The sequence below is a fragment of the Tetrao urogallus genome (genome assembly GCF_951394365.1).
Source record: "Tetrao urogallus genome assembly, chromosome: 8".
In the NCBI taxonomy this organism is placed as follows: domain Eukaryota; kingdom Metazoa; phylum Chordata; class Aves; order Galliformes; family Phasianidae; genus Tetrao; species Tetrao urogallus.
In genome coordinates, this window is record NC_136821.1 from 27,468,141 (window position 1) to 27,490,641 (window position 22,501).

The 22,501-nt window shown below is 35.4% G+C and overlaps 1 protein-coding gene across 1 annotated transcript in view; it reads left to right on the forward strand.

Moving 5' to 3' along the window:
* The window catches only part of DNAH7 (dynein axonemal heavy chain 7), a gene marked incomplete at both ends in the record, with an annotated part of 102,359 nt that overhangs the window by 36,231 nt on the left and 43,627 nt on the right, over window positions 1-22,501 (forward strand). The window contains 18 exons of the mRNA XM_079539127.1: window positions 374-586; window positions 1,881-1,990; window positions 2,445-2,613; window positions 3,914-4,016; window positions 4,135-4,262; window positions 5,462-5,674; window positions 6,633-6,731; window positions 7,261-7,509; window positions 8,284-8,433; window positions 9,674-9,856; window positions 10,850-11,026; window positions 11,325-11,456; window positions 11,953-12,177; window positions 13,512-13,709; window positions 16,268-16,423; window positions 17,496-17,664; window positions 19,441-19,567; window positions 20,942-21,161. Coding sequence (XP_079395253.1) covers window positions 374-586; window positions 1,881-1,990; window positions 2,445-2,613; window positions 3,914-4,016; window positions 4,135-4,262; window positions 5,462-5,674; window positions 6,633-6,731; window positions 7,261-7,509; window positions 8,284-8,433; window positions 9,674-9,856; window positions 10,850-11,026; window positions 11,325-11,456; window positions 11,953-12,177; window positions 13,512-13,709; window positions 16,268-16,423; window positions 17,496-17,664; window positions 19,441-19,567; window positions 20,942-21,161 — 3,021 coding nt within the window. The remainder of the gene's footprint in view (window positions 1-373; window positions 587-1,880; window positions 1,991-2,444; window positions 2,614-3,913; window positions 4,017-4,134; window positions 4,263-5,461; window positions 5,675-6,632; window positions 6,732-7,260; window positions 7,510-8,283; window positions 8,434-9,673; window positions 9,857-10,849; window positions 11,027-11,324; window positions 11,457-11,952; window positions 12,178-13,511; window positions 13,710-16,267; window positions 16,424-17,495; window positions 17,665-19,440; window positions 19,568-20,941; window positions 21,162-22,501) is intronic.

Sequence of the window (22,501 nt, forward strand, 5' to 3'; positions counted from 1 at the left end):
AAATGTATTGTATACATGCAAGCCAGTCCTTAAAATATGTGTCACATGTAGGCCAGTCGTTAAAATGTGTCATTTTCTTAATGTGAAATTTACCAAAAGCTAAGGAGTAATTCATGTATTTCAGGAAGAAATAAGTTATGCTGTTTTGTCTCCTGAGATGTGTCATTGATGTTTCCATGTATTGTTCTGTAACATTAAAAAAACTGAATCAAATAGATAAAAGCCCTGTTGAGCTATGTCTGTGAATGATAGTTTACTGTTGTAATAGTGAGAAGGAATATTTTGATACAGAAAAAGAAGAGTAATATAAGGAAAAAAATCCTCATGCCTTAGATTAACCCTGCAGTTACCTAACTTGTAAAAATTTTCCCAGGCACTAGAGGATTTTCTGGAACAGAATAATAGACAGATAGAGGACATTGTCACCTTGGTGCGAGGAAAGCTGTCTAAGCAGAATCGTGTGACGCTTGGAGCACTTGTTGTGCTTGATGTTCACGCTAGGGATGTCCTTGCATCCCTAGTAAGCAAGAAAATCAAAGATGAGAATGACTTTGAATGGCTAAGTCAGCTTAGATACTACTGGGAGGTAAGTGAGACCTCTCAATCTTATTAGAAGGTAATTTCCATTCATAGCTTTTCGATTTCTGCTTGCTTGCTGACACAGAGAATAGTTACTCTGATGTGATAATTTTTGCTGATAAGAATATACCTTTAACTGATAATTCTGTGGATTGCTAACTAAAGTGTCCAGTAGCCAAATACAATCAGTTTCTAATGAAAATCTCATCACTGCTGAATCTCAGAATGTTGTCTGAATCGGCAGCAGAGATTGCTGTTGTTCAAACACTAATTTTTATTATTAACACTATTTATTATTGTTGCTTCTGAAGAGTGAAAAATGGGATGACAACTAAAGATTTTAATCTGATGTCAATATTATTTTATGTTACTTGGAAAAATAGAAAAACGTTTATGCTGCATGGTGGTAGTATACAGTATATTTGCATTTGTCAAGACAACATTTCCCAATTTACAGAAGACATTGCATCTAAAATTAAAATACGTTGTGTTGCCATACTAGAGTCATCAAGTTGACTGTAAATTCAGCTGTTGGTCATTGGAGCTCCTGGAGCAAGTCTAGTGAAGGGCTGATAAAATATTTATGGGACTGGAGCATCTCTGTTAAGAGGAATGGCTGAAGGAATTAGGCCTGTTCAGCTTGTAGAAGGCTTGGGGAGATCTGATCCATGTACATAAGTATCTGAAAGGAGGATGACGAGAGGATGGGGCCAGACTGTCCTCAATGGTGTGCTCAGTAATAGGATGAGAGGAAATGGGCAGAAACTGAAACGCAGGAAGTTCTGACTGAACACGGGGAAAATGCTCTTTATTGTGAGGCTGACTGAGCTCTAGAACAGGTTGCCCAGGGAGACTGTTGAGTCTCCTACTCTGGAGATATTTAAAAGCTGTCTGGATACAAGCCTGTTAGTATGCTGTAGGGGACGGAGAAGAGAGGTTGGCTTAGAATGATAGGCTAAAGTCCCTCCAGCCTCAACCTTCCTGCAATCCTGAGATACAATTACTTCTGTTTGAGAAAGACCTTCATCTTTCTAAGTAGCTGAACAAGGCCATTTTAACTCAGCAATACGGTTAGTAGGGTTTTTTTTTCGATAGAAGTTAATGGAAAAACGGTTTTGTGTTCATACTTTACTATCTCTTAAATGGTGATATTTTTATTTAATTGAACCACAAGCTGTCTCAGAGCAATGCACCAATTGTTTTAAAAGGGTTGTGCTCATCTACAAATTTGAGGAATATTGTGTTGTCTTTTCTCTTTGTGTAATCATTTCACTTATAAAGTCAGTGCTTTATTTTCTTAGGAAGGACATCTTCAAACAAGAATGATCAATGCTGGACTGAGATATGGATATGAATATCTTGGCAATACACCTAGGCTGGTTATTACTCCACTTACAGACAGGTGCTACAGGTAAAAGCACTTGTTACTAAATGTTCTGTGCTTGCAAGTATCTACTTAGTTGAGATATTTTAGTCCTAAATTGGGTGACTCCAGGATTATATCTTTGATGTTCTAATAGGCATAATTAGAAGTGTTTTAACTGATTACAGTTCATCCTGTATGAATATTTTGATTTAGATTTCTAATAAATGTCATCTTTTGTAACACTGTGGTTAGTGATAAATGGATAGCAAGCTACAGGTTTTTTTTGTTTTGTTTTTTGTTTTTTAAACTTTTAGTAAACTTAAAGCATTTCTATGTATTTGTGGACTGCAGTTAGCAGGAGCACACAAACTGTACAACCTGAGGGAAGTTTAGACATTAAACAAGTTTTGAGAGCTCCTGGGAGAAGTTGGAGCAGCTAGAAAAATAGCATAAAATTGTTACAGTTTTTTTTTTTTTTTGCCTTCTATTTTATTTTCAGAACCCTATTTGGTGCGCTACATCTACATCTCGGAGGTGCTCCTGAAGGTCCTGCAGGAACTGGAAAAACAGAAACGACAAAAGATTTAGCCAAGGCTGTAGCTAAGCAGTGTGTGGTTTTTAATTGTTCCGATGGATTGGATTACATCGCGTTGGGAAAATTCTTTAAGGTTTGGAAAAGTCTTGAGGGTCCTATTTTAAATTATATGAAAATATTTTATTTGCTTTTGTAATTGAAATGTAATTTCTTCCACTTCTAGGCTGCTATATAATGCTAGTATTGTGCATACGGGTCTGTCTCCTCCTAAGAATCCACCTGAAATATCAAAGTGTTTTCTCTGCTTTAGAAACGAAACATACCATAACGATTTTATTTGTTCAATATAGATGCCATTTAGATTAACACGTTTTTAGTAGCTGATTGCAAATTTAGTTTGGTTTGGGATTTAATTTAAACTCTAAATAAACTAGTAAGAACCATTGTATTAAACAAATCAAGCGTATTTATGTCGCTATTGGCCTGAGTAGACAGCTCTGTATTATGAAAATATATTCTGAATGGTATCTGTGCCATTCCAAACAGTATCCTATTCCTCACTGGAATGGTACAAAAATAGAGCAATTCTGCTTTTCTCTCTGGCATTATTCTTCCCATTTGTGTTAAGTGACAGAACCGCATGGCATGGCTTCAAGATTTGATGTGAGAGAAATTCAAACAAATAAGCAAAGGATTTTTTTTTTTACCTGTAAAACGATTAAAGCAAAATTCTGTGTCCTAAATAGGAATTTGTAGAACAACTGTTACCAAATCACAAGATTCTGTCTAGGCACTATATGTACGGCAGAGACAGTACAGTGACATTTAGGGAACATATAGAAAAAAGAACTATAAATTAATGAGAATTGTAGGAAAAGAGAATTGCTCTTCAGTTATAGCTTGGGTAACCTGTCGTGCTGTAGTACGTTGTTAAAAGACAGTCATTTTTGTTCATGCTGTAAACAAAATGGTTAATTTTAGCCCTGCAGAATTCCTTACGTTGCCTGTTGTCGTTGTGACCCCCATCAGGTATAGGCATGAACAAAAAAGAATGAGTAGGTTTTTTGGAGGCCTGTTTAGAGGTGAAAATTTCCCCCTTGTCCAGTTCCAAAATGCTGACATTGAAGGTAAACCATGCAAAACATATGTATTTGATAGCACTTTGCCTATGACTGAAGAAACAGGATTTCAGTTTACATGGTACAGGTTTTGTGTCTTTTTCCCTAAGCAAACTTTTTAAATTTCTGTAATTCTTTTTGGTGATTTCTGCTGTTTGGAGTGAGTTTGAGTAGACCTTAGTGCCCTAAATCATGGATGTAAGAGCTGTCTTTGCACAGTAAAACTTTTTCTTGTTACTGAATTGTTTTGGTCAGCATTGATATGTTCAAAATAAATGGGCACCAATGAATTAATCTGATGCCTGTCTCTTCTAGGGTTTGTTATCTTGTGGAGCATGGGCTTGCTTTGATGAATTCAACAGAATTGATTTGGAAGTGCTTTCTGTGGTTGCTCAGCAGATTTTTACTATCCAAAGAGGTAAACTGTTACTTTAACTATAACTTTGTTTTATGTATGACAAAGACTAGAGATGGAGAAAAAAAAGTCTAACAATGACAGAAGTGTGTTTTTGTTTCTTTTTTTTTTTCCTTTACAGGCATTAATTCAGGATCTGACATATTAGTATTCGAAGGAACTGAATTGAAACTTAACCCTACATGTGCTGTCTTCATTACTATGAATCCTGGCTATGCTGGGCGTTCAGAGCTCCCTGACAATCTTAAGGTATTGTAACATTTGGCATTTTAATCTTTTTAATAGTTAACAAAGAAATTGAAAAAAAAAAATAGCTTTTTGCCAAATAAAAAAATTAAGAATATTTAATATCAGTTACCTTCGAGTCTTTTAAACTGCTTGTTTAATTACACTAGCGTAAAAATAATCTCTGAAAAAGAAATTATTAAAGAAAATTAGATTTAACAATAGAAATAAGCTCAATTTAAATATGTTGGGGAATTGTTGAGTGGTTTAAGGCCTATCAGTCTGTCAGAATAATAATAAAAAAAAAACTGATAAAAAAAAAACAAACAACAAAAGCTTAATGCTCCTTTACTACGTGCCTGAAAGTTCTGAAAATAAAAGGAACACTTCACAGTTTATAAAAAGTGTTTTGTTAATGCTGAATCTAAAATTGATCTTTGACTAATTTCTTTTTACTTCTGACCAACAATCAAGGTAACATCTGATGGGACTTGCAGTGTTTTCCATATTAGGGATTTCTGTCTTCTATAAGTTCATTATTGAGTGATTGTTTCAAGAGTGCTGCATCCTTTCTTACCCCTTAAATACAGTTGTCATATGTCCATAGCAAGAAAATCTGAGCACAGATATTGATAAATTGATAATGTATAAATAATGTGTGAATATTTCTCAGAACTGTTTGGGAAGTTTACTCCTTAACCCATACTTTGAATAGAAGGTTCAAAAACATTAATTCTGTAAATGAAAAAGGATAACTTGGAAAACTTTTTGATGAATTATGAAAAGCAACAAAACTTTAATCTGTTTGAAACTATTCTGATACTTGTTCGGTTAAGATATGGTAAAATTGAAGCACTGGCTACAGCTAAACAATGCTAGTAGATGAGTCTGTGGGCAGCACCTTATTTGTAGTACCTGAATTGCACTCCCTATTCCTTCTAAAGCTTGTGGTATTTTGTGTTGCAATTTTGTTGTTGTTGTTAATCTTGAATGAAGAAGAACTATAAGCATGAATAGTCATAATTGTAAAGTGTTGCTGAATAGTTAGGGAAAACTGTTAACATATTACAGTGTAGACATAATAATAATGGTAGCTGACTTCAATTGGCTCCTGCTTTATTAAGGAAATAATGGAAACGTATTTTAGGTAATTGCAGAAAAAGTTGTATATAATAATGTGTAATTTTTCCCGTTGTGATTTTTTTCATTCATGTATTTAATAGGCTCTCTTTAGAACAGTAGCTATGATGGTTCCTGATTATGCCATGATTGCAGAGATAGTTCTGTATTCTTGTGGTTTTGTTTCTGCACGACCTCTATCTGTAAAAATCGTGGCTACGTACCGTCTGTGTTCTGAGCAGTTGTCATCCCAGCACCATTATGATTATGGAATGAGAGCTGTGAAGTCAGTACTTACTGCTGCTGGCAACCTGAAGGTAAATGATTTCTTAGATTTTTATTTGTTTCCCAGAAACTTACTCAATAATGCAGCTCTTTCATGATAAAAGGCACACAATTCTGTATAATGGCAAGTACACACTCAGTGATGAACACTAAAATGAAAAGGGTATATTTTAGGCTACAAACCAGGAGAATTCAAGAAGTTCGTGATCTGATCACCAACTTAAAGGGTTGGCAAGCCCATTAAGTGTTGGTTATCTTTCAAGAATTCTAGTTCAGTGCAGATTTAGTGAATTGTATTTGGCATGTTGGCCTCTGTTCTGCGTTATTTTCTTTACACCCTTAGATGCTTTTGCCATAATATGTTAACACCTTCCAATAGCTCACTGGCTAGTCTGCCAAGTGTGACTCCAGTTTCTCTCCACTTCTTAAGAAAAACTGTTTAGGTTACAGTATTTTATTTTGATGTGCGTTATGAACGAATGACATCAAAGGCCTCCTTCTCCCCACCCCCCAAAGAAAGATAAACCAACAAAAGAAGCAACGCACTACCAGCAAAACAAACTGAAGCAAAAAAGTAAACGAGCTGTATATCATGACAAAAAGATGTGTATGTCCTGTTGGAGAACATATCTCTATGCAGGCTATTAGACCTTCCATTTTGAAAGCAAAAGGTTTACTCAGAACAGGGAAAATTTGTTCTTTTTATGAAGAAAATAAACACATATTAAAAAACAACAATTTAATTTAGGAAAAAGTACAGTTTGTAATAATACTGTAGCTGGGTGTAAAATAAAGTTTACTTGGCTTGAATATAGAAAGCTACTGTCATCTCCCTGATATCAAAGTATAAACATACATCCAGAATTGTTTGTGGACCTGAACTTGCCAAAAATAATTACACAGATGCTCAACAGAAGCTGTTTGGTCAAATAGGGGTTTAACATTGGCTTTCCAAACTAATAACGTAAAGCTAATTTAATCTTTTTTTAGCTGAAATATCCATCGGAAGATGAAGAAATTCTGCTGCTTAGATCCATTACAGATGTTAACCTGCCTAAATTCTTGTCTCACGATTTACCACTTTTTGAGGTAAAAAACAAAACCAAAAACATATTTTCACTAATGTTAAAAAAAAACTTCTTAAAAATGCTAATATTATATAGCAGATTTATCAGAGTAGTAGTCCAAATACTTCAGTTTAGCCCCTAATTATTTTTAAACAGTCTTAGCTGTTCCTTCATAGCAAATACACTGACCATATGGGTCGACTGTTTATATTTCTTTTAACTAGTCTTTGGTTATTGAGAGAGAAAGGAAAAAGCTTTTTCCGCTTTCTAAAAGCAAGTTTTGTAAAGTAGTTTGATAGAAGCTGATCAATTAGGTAATTAATCCTTTAATCTGTATGCACATAAACATGAAAAAGGCTCATTAAATAAATATCAGTAATAAATTAAGAAGTTTTGGCTCAGACCAGGTTATATGACCTTCATAATTATTTTATTTATATCGAAATAGATATTAGTTTGCCTAAATTTTAAAGGACAAATCATTGATTGCATGAGTTTCAAACCTAATGACAGGAGAAATAAGTATGCTTTTCAATTAATTGTTTGAATAGGGTATTACCTCTGATTTGTTTCCTGGTGTGAAGCTGCCAAAACCAGACTACAATGACCTGTTGGAAGCCATCAAAACAAACTGTGTTGCTATGAATTTACAAATGACTGATGTATTTACTATGAAGATCCTGCAGATATATGAGATGATGATCGTGCGTCATGGCTTTATGATAGTTGGAGAGCCTTTTGGTGGAAAAACTTGTGCGTATCGAGTTCTGGCAGGAGCACTGGGGGACGTATGCGAGAAGGTATCTAGACACATTTTATAAATATTTCTTGTGAAATCTATTTTCAAACAAATTTAAAAAAAATAGAATTGTGTTTGTACAAAATACAGAATTTACCCCAGGGTCCCTAGGCAAGCATAAGGGAAAACTGAGAAGAATTTGATTGAGAAGCTTTGCTTTCAAACTTAAGGAAGGTTCATTCCTGAAGTGGTTTTTACTCACCTGATCTCTGATTTGTGCAATATTACATGTCATCTTTAATCACGAGGAGACAAGAAAAGAATCAGTTGAAGTTAATAAAAAATAAAATTGATATCTTTGACTGGTTTAAGTAAAAACTAAACACAGCCAAACCAAAAGTACCCTGTTTGTAGTGGTGTTTTGATGTCAATCTCAGAAATTTACCCAAATGGTCATACTTATTCCTTTGCAAAACATGGGATAAATGAAACAAAGACAGGACTTGGCCTGTTTTCATCCACGCAAGTGTAAGTACAGTTCTTGGGTATCTTAACCGACTAACTGCAGTCCTATTCACTAACATTTAAATTAAGTAAAATCCATTTTTATATATCAAGCCACTGTTCGGTATTGAAATTATACTTCCAGCTGCATGCGATAAAGTTGGGAGATTTGTCTTTATGCACTTGTATTCCATCTTTGAAATGTAATATTTATGATATCTTTCCTTCTCTAACCTGATAAAAGTTTTATGAAGATTTAATATATATGTAAAATTCAAAATAAACCATACGGTATAACTAATGTTTAATGTTAACACTTTTGTACCTATAGGGGCTGATGGAAGAAAACAAAGTTCAGATCACAGTTTTAAATCCCAAATCCATAACAATGGGTCAGCTATATGGGCAGTTTGATCCAGTTTCACATGAATGGTCAGATGGCATCCTAGCTGTAAGTTTCAGAGCATTTGCTTCTTCTCAGGTAAGCACGAACAGAGTTAAAGTATTATTGGAAACGACCTTTCAATACATGCATTTCTATGGTGTGTTCACAACAATTGTAGGATTAATAAACTTAATTATCTGCATGCAGAGACTATGGGTTGTTTTAGTTCTGCTTTGCTCCATGCAAGTGACTTTCTGGGTGCTGGTAAATTGAGATTTGTGTTTCAGAAGTCCTTATGTAAAAACAAATTTTGTTATTGTTCTTTGCATCTATTAGAGATAAATGAATATTTAATCCTTATGCTACATTGTCCTTTCTTATTTTGTCTTGTTTGGAATAAAATCTCCAATATTTTGATGTAATTTTGATGTTAGTTTTGGTGTTAATTTTGGATGAAACTGATTCCTGCGCGTGGCTTATGTCTGAACTTGCATTAAAGTCCATTGAAACATTTTGACTGACTATAATAAAAGAAGGCTGAGGGAGATGGGGCTGTTCAACCTGGGAAAGAGAAGGCTCCAGGGAGACGTGAGAGTGGCCTTCCAGAAGAAGGAAGGTGACAGACTCTTTAGCAGGGTTGGTTGAGACAGTATATGGGGTAATGATCTGAAGCTAAAAGAAGGGGAGATTTAGATGGGATATAAGGAAGAAGGTTTTTACAATGAGGGTGGTGAGAACTGACAATTACTTTAGTTTTTGCTAGTGATTGTAGCATCTGACACTTAACACTATAAATTTCAGTGAGCTAATAGTGTTTTGAATTTAACTGATGTGAAGTTCGCTGTTTCTAATAGAGTTTACAGAACTGCAAAAGCTATTTGTATTTTATTGCACAAGAAGTGCTACGTATACCTTTGATTACCTGCTAGCATACCATATTCCTTAAGTTAGGCCTATTGAATTCCATGGTAAATGTGGAGTAGGTATTACTGATGGTTTGTATTTGTTGTATTAACAACTTAATTTTGTCATAACTATTCGAATGTGTTGTAGTTTAACTGAAGCAATATACTGCTTTAAAAGTATAACTGAAAGTTTCTAGTAAAAAGTATTAACCCTCAGTAGCTGTCTACAGTATATGCTTCAAAGTAATGCACCTAAATTGTGAGTGTAGATTACACATTTGATGTCAGAAACTTTATAATACGGCTTTGTACGTAGAATTTTTTTTTTTTTTTTTGTAGAAAAAATTTTAGTGCTAAAATATTTCAGTGAACATAATTAAAAAAAAATAATCTGTTTTTTGTTTTGTTTTGTTTTCTTTTCTTTTAACCAGACCCCAGATAGGAAATGGCTAATTTTTGATGGACCAGTGGATGCAGTATGGATTGAGAATATGAATACTGTGCTTGATGATAATAAAAAGTTGTGCCTTATGAGTGGAGAGATCATCACAATGTCACAGCAAATGAGCCTTATTTTTGAGCCAATGGATTTAGAAGTTGCTTCTCCTGCTACTGTAAGTACCTGTATTTCGATTTCTGATTGCAATTATTTTTCATTATGGAGGATAAAGTGAAAATCTCTCATTTTTTTTTAATTAAATATACCTGACTGAGAAAAATTATTATTTATTTGATGTTTGTTTAATGTGCAAGACATTACATCTTGGCTTTCTTCTTCAAATTTTTCATAATCTTACAATATCACGTGAGAGATTATGAGTGTTCTTCCAACGACCCTATATAACTATTTGGAGCCTGATCCTTCCAAATGCTTGACAAGAAACAATGATAAACGTGAAGAACTTTAACCTGACAGATTCTAGTAGAATCAATGGTCACTGTATTTATGGTAGTTGTCAATCTCTGTTACGCCTGTTTTTTCTAATGGTGTTTTGTGAAATGCAAAAGTTTCCTCCTGAATATGAGAATAAGTTCAGGTAATAATATAACGAGAACAAAATATCTGCATAGTCATACTGGGAAGGAGAGCTTTTACTTCAAACTGATGTAAAATTTAATTTAAAATTAAGTGTTGGACAATCAGGTGGTCAGCTTATTACTTTTTTGACCTTAACGTTGGGAACTAATTCTGTCGAAGAGGAAAATCTCATTCAGATTATATTTTCCATTTGCTCAAGGATGAAGATTGGTTTGATCTTGACCATACATCTCATGGCTAATAGAACCTCACTGTACATTTCTTACATCTTAGAATCCTAGAATTATAGAATCAAAAAGGTTGGAAAAGACCTCCAAAGTCATCCAGTCCAACTGTCCATCTATCACCAATGTTTTCCCCTAAACCACATCCCTCAGTGCAACATCTGCATGGTTCTTGAATGCCTCCGGGGATGGTGACTCCACCACCTCTCTTTGTGTTATCTTCCCATTAACTTCTAATAATCCTGAAAGATGTATATTGCAATGTTTAATGTTACTTTCTTTTAGTGAGGAAAAAAACTTCTGGGATTACACAATGTAACACGTACCTGTTCATTTACTTCTAGGTTTCCAGGTGTGGTATGATCTATATGGAGCCCCATATGTTAGGCTGGAGACCATTAATGATTTCTTGGCTAAATACAATGCATTCAGGAATCGGCTCTGCTCATAAAGAATTTATAGTGGGCCTCTTTGATGCGATGGCTCCTCTCTGTCTTGAGTTTATTAGGAAACACACAAAGGTGAGATGAAGAACTTTTCTGAAAAAAAAAAAAGAGCATATGAACTATTTTTACTTCCAAGGAATAAATCATTTTAGTAGGATAACGTCAATTTATTTTTATTTTTCTTAAGTGCTGTTAAGATGAAGGCTTTTGAGCAGGATGTTCATGGGATTGACCTGCTTCTGAATGTATTTCAGGCAAAAGAACAAAAAAGTGAAAAACAACAAATAAAATAATAGAAACAAAAAAAACAACTAGTCTAATTTCATTGAGCAAAACATATCTGCAATCAAGAGTATTTCTTCTTTCTTCTCAGGAACTGTCTCCTACTTCAGATACAAACTTAATTCAGTCGCTAATGAATCTGATGGACTGCATGATGGATGAATTTGCAGATGAAGCCAAAGTTAAAGCTATGAATGACCATGACATTTTTTCTTGGCTTGAGGTGGGCAGCATGTTCAATGTAAAGAATCGGCACCTTCAATTTGGGACTTAGTAGGATGGATTTCACAGGCAATAATACCTCTATTCAATCATTCTAATGGGCATTTTGTAAAGTCCAATTAGGAAAAAACTATTACCTGCGTAATACGTGTGTCTGTACAGGGTTAATAAGGATATCACTTATTATGGTAAGTCCTTTGAGTAATGGAAGTATAATCTCTGTTGTTTTGGAATATAAGTCACTTTATGCTTGAGTTGTCTCAAAATGAGGGCTTTGCACTGAGTAGGTCAGGGATTTTATGCACAGAAAAGGAGATCAGGTACTGGTAATCAGCATAAATGGTGTTCCATTTTACTGGAAGCATGGTCCCAAGCTTTATACATAAAATTAAGTTGGTCAAGCATTCTATTGTGATCTCATGCAAAAATGTTTTTGGCTTAGCGAATGAGACATTTGTAATTTACAGGTACTGAATTTGTTTCTTCTCCGACTGTAGGGTATTTTTTTATTTTCACTGACATGGTCTGTAGGAGCTAGCTGTAAAGAGGACGACCGTATGAAGTTTGACAAAATTGTTCGAGAAATGCTTGAAGGACCAATTAGTGAGGAGACAAGGGAGCAATATAAATTGTTGAGTGGTATTGATCAACGCGCTTCAAAAGTGTTCACAGTCCCATTTCCAGCAGAAGGAACCATTTATGATTATCGGTTTGTCAAAAAGGTGAGGTTTGCTAAAGAAGATGTAGCGCCTCGAAGTTTACACTGTCAAGTAATTTTTGGTGAATATTGGAATGTGTGTATTGTTGTTGTATTTTGTTGTTGTTGTTGCTCTCCTGTATGTTTCTGTCACAGCATAGGCAGGATGTTCTTCCTTATAAACCAGTGTAATATCCAGTGTTCTGTCAGGGGCTTAGAGTATCAAGGTTTGTCTTTTCAGCTACCGTAGTAATTGCCTGTTGTAGAGAAGTAGTTAGCAGAAAATCTACTACTGTGCCTTCTCGTTTGTCCCTTTTCTTTGAGATTAAGATGTGAATCTTTGATGTGCCTCTTCCAGATGAGAAGAAAACTGCATAAGCTTTATCTAGCATGCTCCAGAAACTCCAAAATAAAATAAATAACTTATTTGGAGTTTGTCAGTCCTGTAAATTCCTGTTGCTGTACAATGAGAATTATAATGAGAAATGTCTAGATTTTAGCTTGTGCACGATACCTGCATGTTGCTGAAGGAAGTGAGATTTCTATCAGCTGTGAAAGCTTTATGTCTTCCGATAATAATCTATAAAAACATGTTCTTCCTTACTTAAGGAGAGAGCAATCTTTAGGAATTTCATACGACTTTCATCTCAAGATTGATATTTTGGGGGGTAGGAGAGAAAATAAAGTGTTTTTTTAGAGCTATTTACAATTATATTATCTCCTTACATTAATTTTCTTAATTTTTTTGGCATATTTTAAAGACTCTTGTAGTAGAGTGACCTAAAGGAAGAAGCCTTGCTGTGGCACTTCAGCACCAAAATTGGTTTGTCCACAAATTGCATATTTTTGAGTTGTTTGTAATGAATAAGGTGTCTGTCAAAGTAACAACTCTGATTTTTTAATTTCTGTGATTGAATTTATGCAGTAATTTCTTTTATGTACAGATTTATTTATTGTATATAGTTATATGTATTCTTATCTGTTATATACGTAATATGTGTATTGATACAAAAGTTAAGGTAAAAAAAATTGTCTTTCAGTCATAAATTCAGTAATTCAGTAATTGCTGAATCACTTGAGGCACTGGCACAATGTTTCTGTGTAAGTAGTCAGAATTGACAGCAAAGCTCTGTATCCTAGTTAAAGAAAACTATTTATATTGTGTGCACATATGTACACACACACACACATATGTATTTATAGTACCAAAACCTGTGAAATTATTTTAAATATTTTTTTAAAATTAGCTGATAACTCTGTCCGTTAATTCACAGAACTTTGATATTTCTATTTGCGTTAGTTTTATTCTGCTTCTTCCTCTCTATTATTAATATTTGACTTTCATATATATTAAAATAGGGAGCAGGGATTTGGGAACCTTGGGTGGAAACGCTCAAGTCAGCTCCTCCTATACCTCAGGATGTGACATTTAATGAAATAATAGTGCCAACTCAGGATACAGTTCGATATATGTCTTTGATGGAGTTGTTGACAGTGCATCAAAAGCCTTCTATGTTTGTGGGGCCGACAGGAACTGGAAAAAGTACCTATATCACTGTAAGTACTTCTAAAATAGATGTTAGAGATTGTTGAAAGGGGTTAAATGAGGAGTGAGTTGATGATATTGTATATATAAAGAAAGTGAGACATGTATGTTTTAGATATTATGAAAGTAAACTATGCGCAACCAAAAAAGCAGTTACGTAGGTGTGTTATTTTTTTCTTATTTTACCTTTATTTTTCTTCACACTTACAGACTAGATTCTTATGGAGCCATCAAATATCCGTTGAAAAAAGCCACTAATACCATGTAAATGAGATTCTTCAATTTGATTCCTGTCCTGATTTACTTTACGTTGTCATTATTCACCGCGCATAGTTGGCACGGTCCAGAGAGACACTGATGTACAAAAGACTATTCACTAATTCATCCAGTCAAAACAAAACAGAAAAAGAAATATTTAAGTTCTAGAGTTAGAAGCAGCAAAACTGTGCGCTGCTGCTATTGTGGAAAAGTTTAGGAGATAATAACCTCTGTTCACATTCCAGTGGCAATTCCACGGATTGATAAACAGTGGAGAACAAGAATTTTGTCACTGAAAGTAATCTGAAGGCAAAAAATTATGATCAGTATTAATATAGAATTCTTTATAGAGACAGACCGTGGTGGGAAGGAAATCAGCTTGTCAAAATTGTCCCAGCCAGTTTTCTTTAAAAAATCACTTGGCTGTATCTTTTCATTGCAATAAAAAACGTTAAAAAGTGAAAATTAAGAAAGCATATCAAAATAATTGTATTCTTTTTATAGAATGCCAAATATTCTTTATATCCTTGTCCATAAGAGAAAATGAAAAAGAAATGCAGATAATGCTGACTGAAGTTTTTGGTTGTATGCAATTTCTGCTATTCCTGAAATAAAATATTTTTGGCAAAATGTTAATACTTGTTCTAGTTTCAGGAGTTTTAAGCTAAAGAAAGAAGGAAAAAGATAGCTTTTTTCAAAATATTTTAACAGTATGTATGACATAGTTAAGAATTCTGATGTATGGCTTTAAGAAGTTTAGATAACTTAATCTTCAGATAGATCAGACAGGTACTGTGGGTTAAATCCTGATGCTATCCATCTTTCTGGGAGACTATCAAAGCCTAGTAAGTAATGGAACTGTAGCAATATAATGGTCCTGCTGTTGGTAAAATTAGGGAAATTTCCGAATCAGCTTTTCTCATTGCATTCTATCTAGATCCATGGTAGAGTAATACTTGATATTTGAGGAAAAAAACGTTTAACTCTTTGGAGATTAAACAAAGTCATTATTGCATTTTTAACTGAGATTCTCTAAATAATTCCTAAGAGAGAAGCCATTCCTCCATCGTGTCTTTTTGTATAGAGTTTTGCTTATGTTTATTCATGCCCTCAGCACGAAACCTGTGTACAATCATTTTGCAGAAGGCGAGTCTTGAAAATTATATAAGCAGATAAATAAGTTAAGTCTCATGTTTTTAAGCTGTTATTTTCTCTTCCTTTTCTATCATTAAATTAACTGTAGTAAATTAAGTTACCGAGTAAGGATTATGTAACCTACCTCAATTTTTAAGTTACTATTCTGAAGTAATTAAAAATAAAATAAAATAAAAATAAAAATCACAAATAAGGCATTCATTTGTAATGAAGAATATGGTAAGTTTTTAGTGCCCAGTTAACTTTGAGAGTGGAACTTAAAAATGTGGTACTGCTTGGGAGTTCAGTATTGATAAAAAGAGTGAAAGAAACGTTATCATTGAGTTACATTTCTCTCCAGTTTTTGTATATTGTCACTGTTATGTTTTCATTGTCTTAATTGAGAAGTAGAAAGTGAATGTTATTTCTGCTAAAAAGATTGTGAGGTCTAAAAGCTCCAACATCTATTGATAAGAGATTAAGCAGCTCACTAGAGACATTAATTTATATGCAGTATTGCTCTGTAGCCATGTCTGAAAGGATGACTTCAAACCCTGTGATTTTACCTATCTGTGGGTAAGAAATGAGTCCCATTCAGTCTTACTTAAAAGGATGACTTTGATCCATATTTCCTGCAGAGATTGCATTTAAACTAATAAAGAAGAGGCTTTGGAGGGTAGCTAACATTATAAAATAAGATCAATCTTGACCATAAAACTTACTTTTACATTTTTTTCCTATGCCATTTGAAGGCAATATTCCTGGGTGCTCTTTAAAGCTAAGCAAAACTGTTTTGACCTGTGGCTGCTTTTCTTGGTTTGGGTTAGTACAGGCTTTACAAATCAACTCCTAATAATACGATGAAATGTTTTGCTTGTACAAATACTAACATACTGAATTTGTGTAATATACTGTTTCGATTGTTTGGGTTTTTTTAGGATCCATGAAAATATTTGTAAAGCAAAGTAGAAATTTTTCTTTGACAAATAAAGGTTCACTATTATTTTAAATACTGGTTTATCTGATGAAATGCGATTGAAGTGTTATCTTAGATATACATTACTTCTTTTTCGTTCTGAGTTAAATAAAAATGGTACAAATTGTTTAATTGCTATTTGCTAGATTGCTTTTAAGTTTGTCTACATATGTATTTTAACTTTCTCCTCAATTCTTCCAGAATTTCCTTTTAAATAATTTGAATAAAGAAGTCTATAAGCCATTGCTCATTAACTTTTCAGCGCAAACTACAGCAGCTCAGACTCAGAATATTATCATGTCAAAGCTGGATAAAAGGAGAAAAGGAATTTTTGGGCCTCCTCTAGGGAAGAGAATGGTAATTGATATCTTTCTGTACACAGGTGTTTAAATGCAAACGAATATATGAATGTGTTATTTTTGTAACTGATTGCAACTGATTTCAAGAAAGGTTGATAAATCCCCAGTTCTAATTTTTCTCATTTATTTGCCCAAGTTTCCAATCTTATTTCTCTCTTTCACTAGTAATATGCATCTCATTTTAATCAACTGAAAAGATGATACAATACAGATATGTGATATGAACAACAGTGATCAGCATATCATACTTCCCCCTCAGTGTTTTGTGATTCTGTGCTTTCGATAAGAGTTCTGTATGGGTAAGGTGCTGCTGACAGCATGTATCTCTTGAGTGTTGCTGTTTCTGAGTTTTATATAAATCAAACAGTGGAATTACCAAGGGTTTGTCATTGGTTATAGGTCTAGATTTTATGTCATGGGAAGAAGAAGCTTGTTCATCCTTGTTGCTCATTTGTGTGGGCTTCTGTGAAGAGATACTTAGACAGAGCTCTGGAGTAAAAAAATGGATCCAGAAACCCAGATAGGTTTCCATTCAAAGCCATCTCAGTTTGTTGCTCAAATTACAATTCTAAATAAGAAAAAGAGAAGAGGAATGAATGGCATAAATGTGTTTCTAGAACTTGCATAATTTGAATTGGGTTAACTGTGTGAAGATGTTTCCAGCGGTGTATGCTTTAGGAATAGCAGTGTCAAAAATGATATAAAGCTTAATAGACTTGATAGTCTAAGTGAAGTTTGAAGCTTTCCTGGCTCTTCTTGCCTCTGGAATTTTTATGGGAAAAGGCATGTCAGTGGTGCAGAAGGATTAAGTAGCAAGTACTATTTTGCACTCTTATTAAATGCTCTCAGATACAAGAAAAGAAATACAGATTTTCTGTCTTCCGTACATTTTGGAATGGCTTTAGAATTGCCACGGTTTCTATTGTGTTTCTATTGTGGCTGTTTGTTTTTATTTAACTTGGCAGCAAATCCAGTAAGACCTTTGTGATGATTCTCAGAAGACTGTACTTGTGTACTATTCCAATTCAGCAAAATCAATAAATACAAAATTCTTTTGTTTTCCTTTTCAGGTTGTATTTGTAGATGATGTTAACATGCCAGCCCGAGAGGTCTATGGTGCTCAACCTCCTGTTGAATTACTACGACAGTGGTTAGATCACTGGAATTGGTATGACCTTAAAGATTGCTCAATGATTAAACTTGTAGATATTCAGATCGTTTGTGCAATGGGGCCACCAGGTAAGAGACATATATTATACATTTTTTTCTCTCTTTTCTTGGTTTCCAAATGCTAAATGCTTATTGCTTTAGTTTTGGCCTTCGTGGCTATGGATAGGACACAGGGAATGCTTTCTTTGCAGAAAATATGAACAGCAGTCAAACCAAAGTGGTTGAGGAGCAGCAAATTGACTGCACAAATCAAACGGAAGGAGATATTGCTTTGCAGGAAGACAAGAACGTATCTGAACAGTATTTTTGAAAATGTTTTGGGCTAATGACGCCTTGTTTGAAACTTTTTTAAGAAAGCACTAAGTGGAGATCTGCAACAGATAAGCTTTACTTTTCTTGGCAAAAAAATGAAGTAATCACATGATGTCAGGAGATCATCTTTCTCATAGCCTGTGTACGTGCAGACTATATATATATGTAGTGCGCTCCAACAGTAATGCCTCCTGTTTATTTCTATGGAAAATAAAAACAGATGCAAAGGGCACTACAACACTGATATAGGAAATCCTGATGTACAAAACACTGCTGTTCAGCACAGTCACCACCATTATCTGTGCATTTTTGCCAGAAATCTGCATCAGCAGAGGGGACAGGCTGTCACTGCTGCTGAAATGCACAACCCACCACTTCACTTTGCTCACATCCACTGTTTGGCTACCATAAATGTTCTGTAAGCATCAATGAATGTCAATGGATGCATTGTTTTTTTCTGCATGGAAGAGTTCAGTGACATACTGTTGCTTCATATGCTCTTCCACATCAGATGCTATTGTCAGAGTGCCGCTCTGCTGCCATGTGTTGCATGGCAACAACATATAATGGAATATTAGTTGACAGATTTGTCCTTTACTCCCATGCTACCAATATATGCCTATGCTACTATGGGCAAACATAATAAAATGGAAGACATTACTTCCAGAAAAGTCTCTTAGCTGCAGCTCCACATTCCATCAACTCCCTCCACCCTCTTCAGGGTTTTTTACACCATATCATATGGTATGGAATATCCTCTGTCCATTTTAGGTGAGCTATACCGGTTCTGTCTCCTCCCAACTTCTTGTGTGCCCTTAGTCCCCCTCAATAGTAGGACGATATGAGAAGCTGAGAAACTGAAATGTCCTTGACTCTGTGCAGCACTGGTCAGCAACAGCTGAAACACTGATGTTATCAACACTGTATTTTGTCCTGAAGACAAAACATAGCATTATACTGGACATTATGAGGAAAAAAGAGAAAATCAACTTCCAGCTGAAACTAGGGCAGCAGTGTTCAACCACAAAGCACTTTATTTAAACGATTAGTCTGTGGAGCTGAACAGAGGGAAACTGTGAAAGAAGAGCCCAGCTTAATTGCACATCTTACTTTTTCAAAACTATTTTTTTACTTTGGCCGAATTTTGGAGGTGTTTTTTTCTGTAAAACCTCCTTTTGTTCCTATCTTGAGCTTTTTTTGTGTGGAGATGCTTTCGAAATCAAGAACATACATGTAAAGTTTATGATAAAGTCTTTCTTCTTCTACAGAAGTGTGGTTAAAATAAGTTCAAGTCTATCTGTCTATAACTTGACCATTTCAGTCTTTATTTTGTATACTATTTATTGCAAGAGAACACCATGAATACTTTTACTAGCTTGTTGCTTTCATTAATTTTATGACCTGGTGCAGTACTTTTTGTTGTGGCACTGCTAGTTGAATGAATGATGAAGACTGAAAAAATATTGCTAGGCTTTTTCTGTTTTACTCTGTCTTCTTCTGTCATTTACAATAGCACTGCTTTCTAATACATAGGTGGCGGTCGAAACCCAGTAACACCACGATTCTTGCGACACTTCAATAAAATCACCATTAATGAGTTTGATGATGAATCCATGTACACGATATTTTCTAGAATCTTAGACTGGCATCTGACTATATGGTAAGAGATCTTTTTGTATGTAGAAAAATCAAAATAATTTAATTACGTTACAGGAAAATTTGAAATATACGTCTGTAGGAACTTTGTGTTGTAAAAAAATGAACGTATTTTATATCCTGTGCATTTTGTGATATTCATTACTTCAACTGAACTGATGATCATGTTGAAATAGTGAACTTATTCTTCTGAAGTTTCCAAAGTTCTAGATTAGCTGAGCCTAATTAAGTTAGTTGAGACATCTTTGTAGTACTGTATTATTTGATGTATAAAAACAATTTGATTAGAAATTGTTCCAAGAACAGAACCACAATCTATTCTTAAATTTCCTGTTGTTCGAGAAGGTTTATTCTTTCTTCAGTCTTTCACTGCTGAATAATTTTAAATTGTATTATTAGATTTTTAAAAAATTTTAATTGATTCAACTTGAATTTTTCTCTCCATTCTAACAGCTAAGTCTCAGAAAATTGTAATATCCTGTTTCTAGTCTATGTTGATGCTTGACAGCTTCTGACCCTTTGAGAAGAGAGATAGAAGGAAGATAGCAAGGGCTATTAGACCAACTTTTCTGTTGCCATTGTTAGTTGTAAAAATCTAGGTAGGAAAGGGTATAATTGCTTATGTCTGACCTTAGGCAATTTTTCCAGCATGTTCCATGGTTGCTAGTTTTGATTCATAGACAAGGTTGGTCTTTTAATCTAGCAAGGGATCTGATATTATTTAAGCTGCCCATGAGGAAGTATAACTCCATTCTGTGCTGGTGGGACCTCACCTGGAGTACTGCATTCAGGTGTGGAGTCCTCGGTATAGGAGAGATGTCGGCCTGTTGGAGCACATCCACAGGAACACAACAGAAATGATCTGAGGGATGGAACACCTTCCCTGTGAAGGCAGGCTAAGAGAGCTGGGACTGTTAGCCTGGAGAAAAGAAGGTTCCGTGGCGAGACCTGATAGCGGCATTCCAGGATCCGAAGAGGGGGTATAAGAAAGAAGGGGACAGACTTTTTTAACAGAGTCTGTTGAGACAGTATGAGGGGAAATGGCTTCAAACTAAAAGAGGGGAGATTTAGTCTGGACATAAGGAAGAAGGTTTTACAATGAGGGTGGTGAGGCACTGGAAGAGGTTGCCCAGGGAGGTAGTGGAATGCCCCATCCTTGGGGACACTCTAGGTCAGTCTGAACCAGGCTCTGAGCACCTTGAACTAGTGTGTGTCCCTGTTCATTGTAGGGGAATTGGACTAATGACATGGAAGAGTCCCTTGCAGCTCAAATAATGATTTTATGACTCCGTAAGCACATAATTTTAAAACTAGAAGGGACATACAAGTGTGCATGTATTGTGTTGTTTATTAATTACCACCTTTTATACCTTATCAGTTATAGCTTTCCACCGCAATTTATAGAACTGATTCCACAAGTTATTAATGGAACCATGCGTATATATAAAGAAGCTATGAAGAATCTACTTCCTACCCCAGCCAAATCACACTATTTGTTCAATCTGCGTGATTTTTCACGTGTTATTCAAGGTGTTTGCCTGTCAAGGCCTGAAACAATAGACTCTACAGAAATGATAAAACGTCTCTGGGTTCATGAGGTAAATCACATAATGCTAAGAAATTATTGTTGTTGTTGTTATTATTATTATTATTATTGTTATTTTAAGATGCCAATTTGACTATTAATGTTTTTGTGATAGCTTTTCCTATTGCCTAGCAGCTGTAAATTGCTGTTGCATTCATGAGACAAGGTTTTTTATATTCTGAATGGGCAGATTTAATCAAATATGTCCAGGTGGAGACTGGTGACAAGTAGTGTCCCCCAAGGATCACTCCTGGGACTGGTGCGCATCAGCATCTTTATCTATGCACCCTCAGCAAGTTTGCAGGCAACAGCAACCTGAGTGGTGCAGTTGATATTACAGAAGGAAGGGATGTCATCCAGAGGCACCTAGACAGGTGTGAGGAGGGGGTTCATGGGAGCACGGGATGTTGCATTTGCGTTAGGGAAGTCTGAGATACACGTACAGTCTGGGAGAAGAACTTTGTGAGAGCAGCCCTGCGAAGAAGAACTTAGCGGTCCTGGTGGATGAAGTGCTGGATGTGAGCCAGTAGTGCTATATGTGTTCTTGTAGCCCAAACGGCCAAAAGAAGGGTGACGAGCAGAGCAAGAGGTGATTGTGCTCCTCTACTCTGCCCTTGTGAGGCCCCAATCTGGAATATTGCATCCAAGTGTGGAATCCTTACTTCAGGATAGATGTGGAGCTTCTAGAGTGGGTCTAGAGAAGTGACACAAAATTTATCAGAAGGCTGGAGCATCTCTTCTATGAAGACAGGCTGAGGGATTTGAGCTTATTCAGCCTGGATAAGAGAAGGTTGTGGGGAGACCTCATTGCAGCCTTCCAGTACTTTCAGGAAGCTTATAAACAGGAGGGAAATCAACTTTTTACGTGGGTAGATAGTGATAGGACAAGGGGGAATGGTTTAAACAAGAAGAGGGGAGATTTACATGAAATGTCAGGGAGAAATTTTTCACCGAGAGCGTGGTGAAGTGCTGGAACTGGTTGTGAGAGAAGTTGCAGATGCTCCATCCCTGAAGGTTTTCAAGGCCGGGTTGGATGGGACCCTGGACAACCTGATCTAGTGCCTGATTTAGTGGTTGGAAACCCTGTCCTCCTGTGGCATGGGGGTTGGAACTTCGAGGTCCCTTCCAACCCAAAACATTCAGTGGTTCTATGCCAATACAAATCGTATCTCTGTAGACAAGTTGACCGTTGATTTGCTTGCATGTGATTATGTGGCCTCTGGTTGCTGCTTTGAATGCTTACGCAGTCCTTTCGATTTCTTCCCTCCTTCCTCCCTATGAAAAAAGACAAATCAGTTGTGAAAAGAACAGCAACTAGTCCTGGATCTCTGGAAATTTGAGCAATCTAAAGTT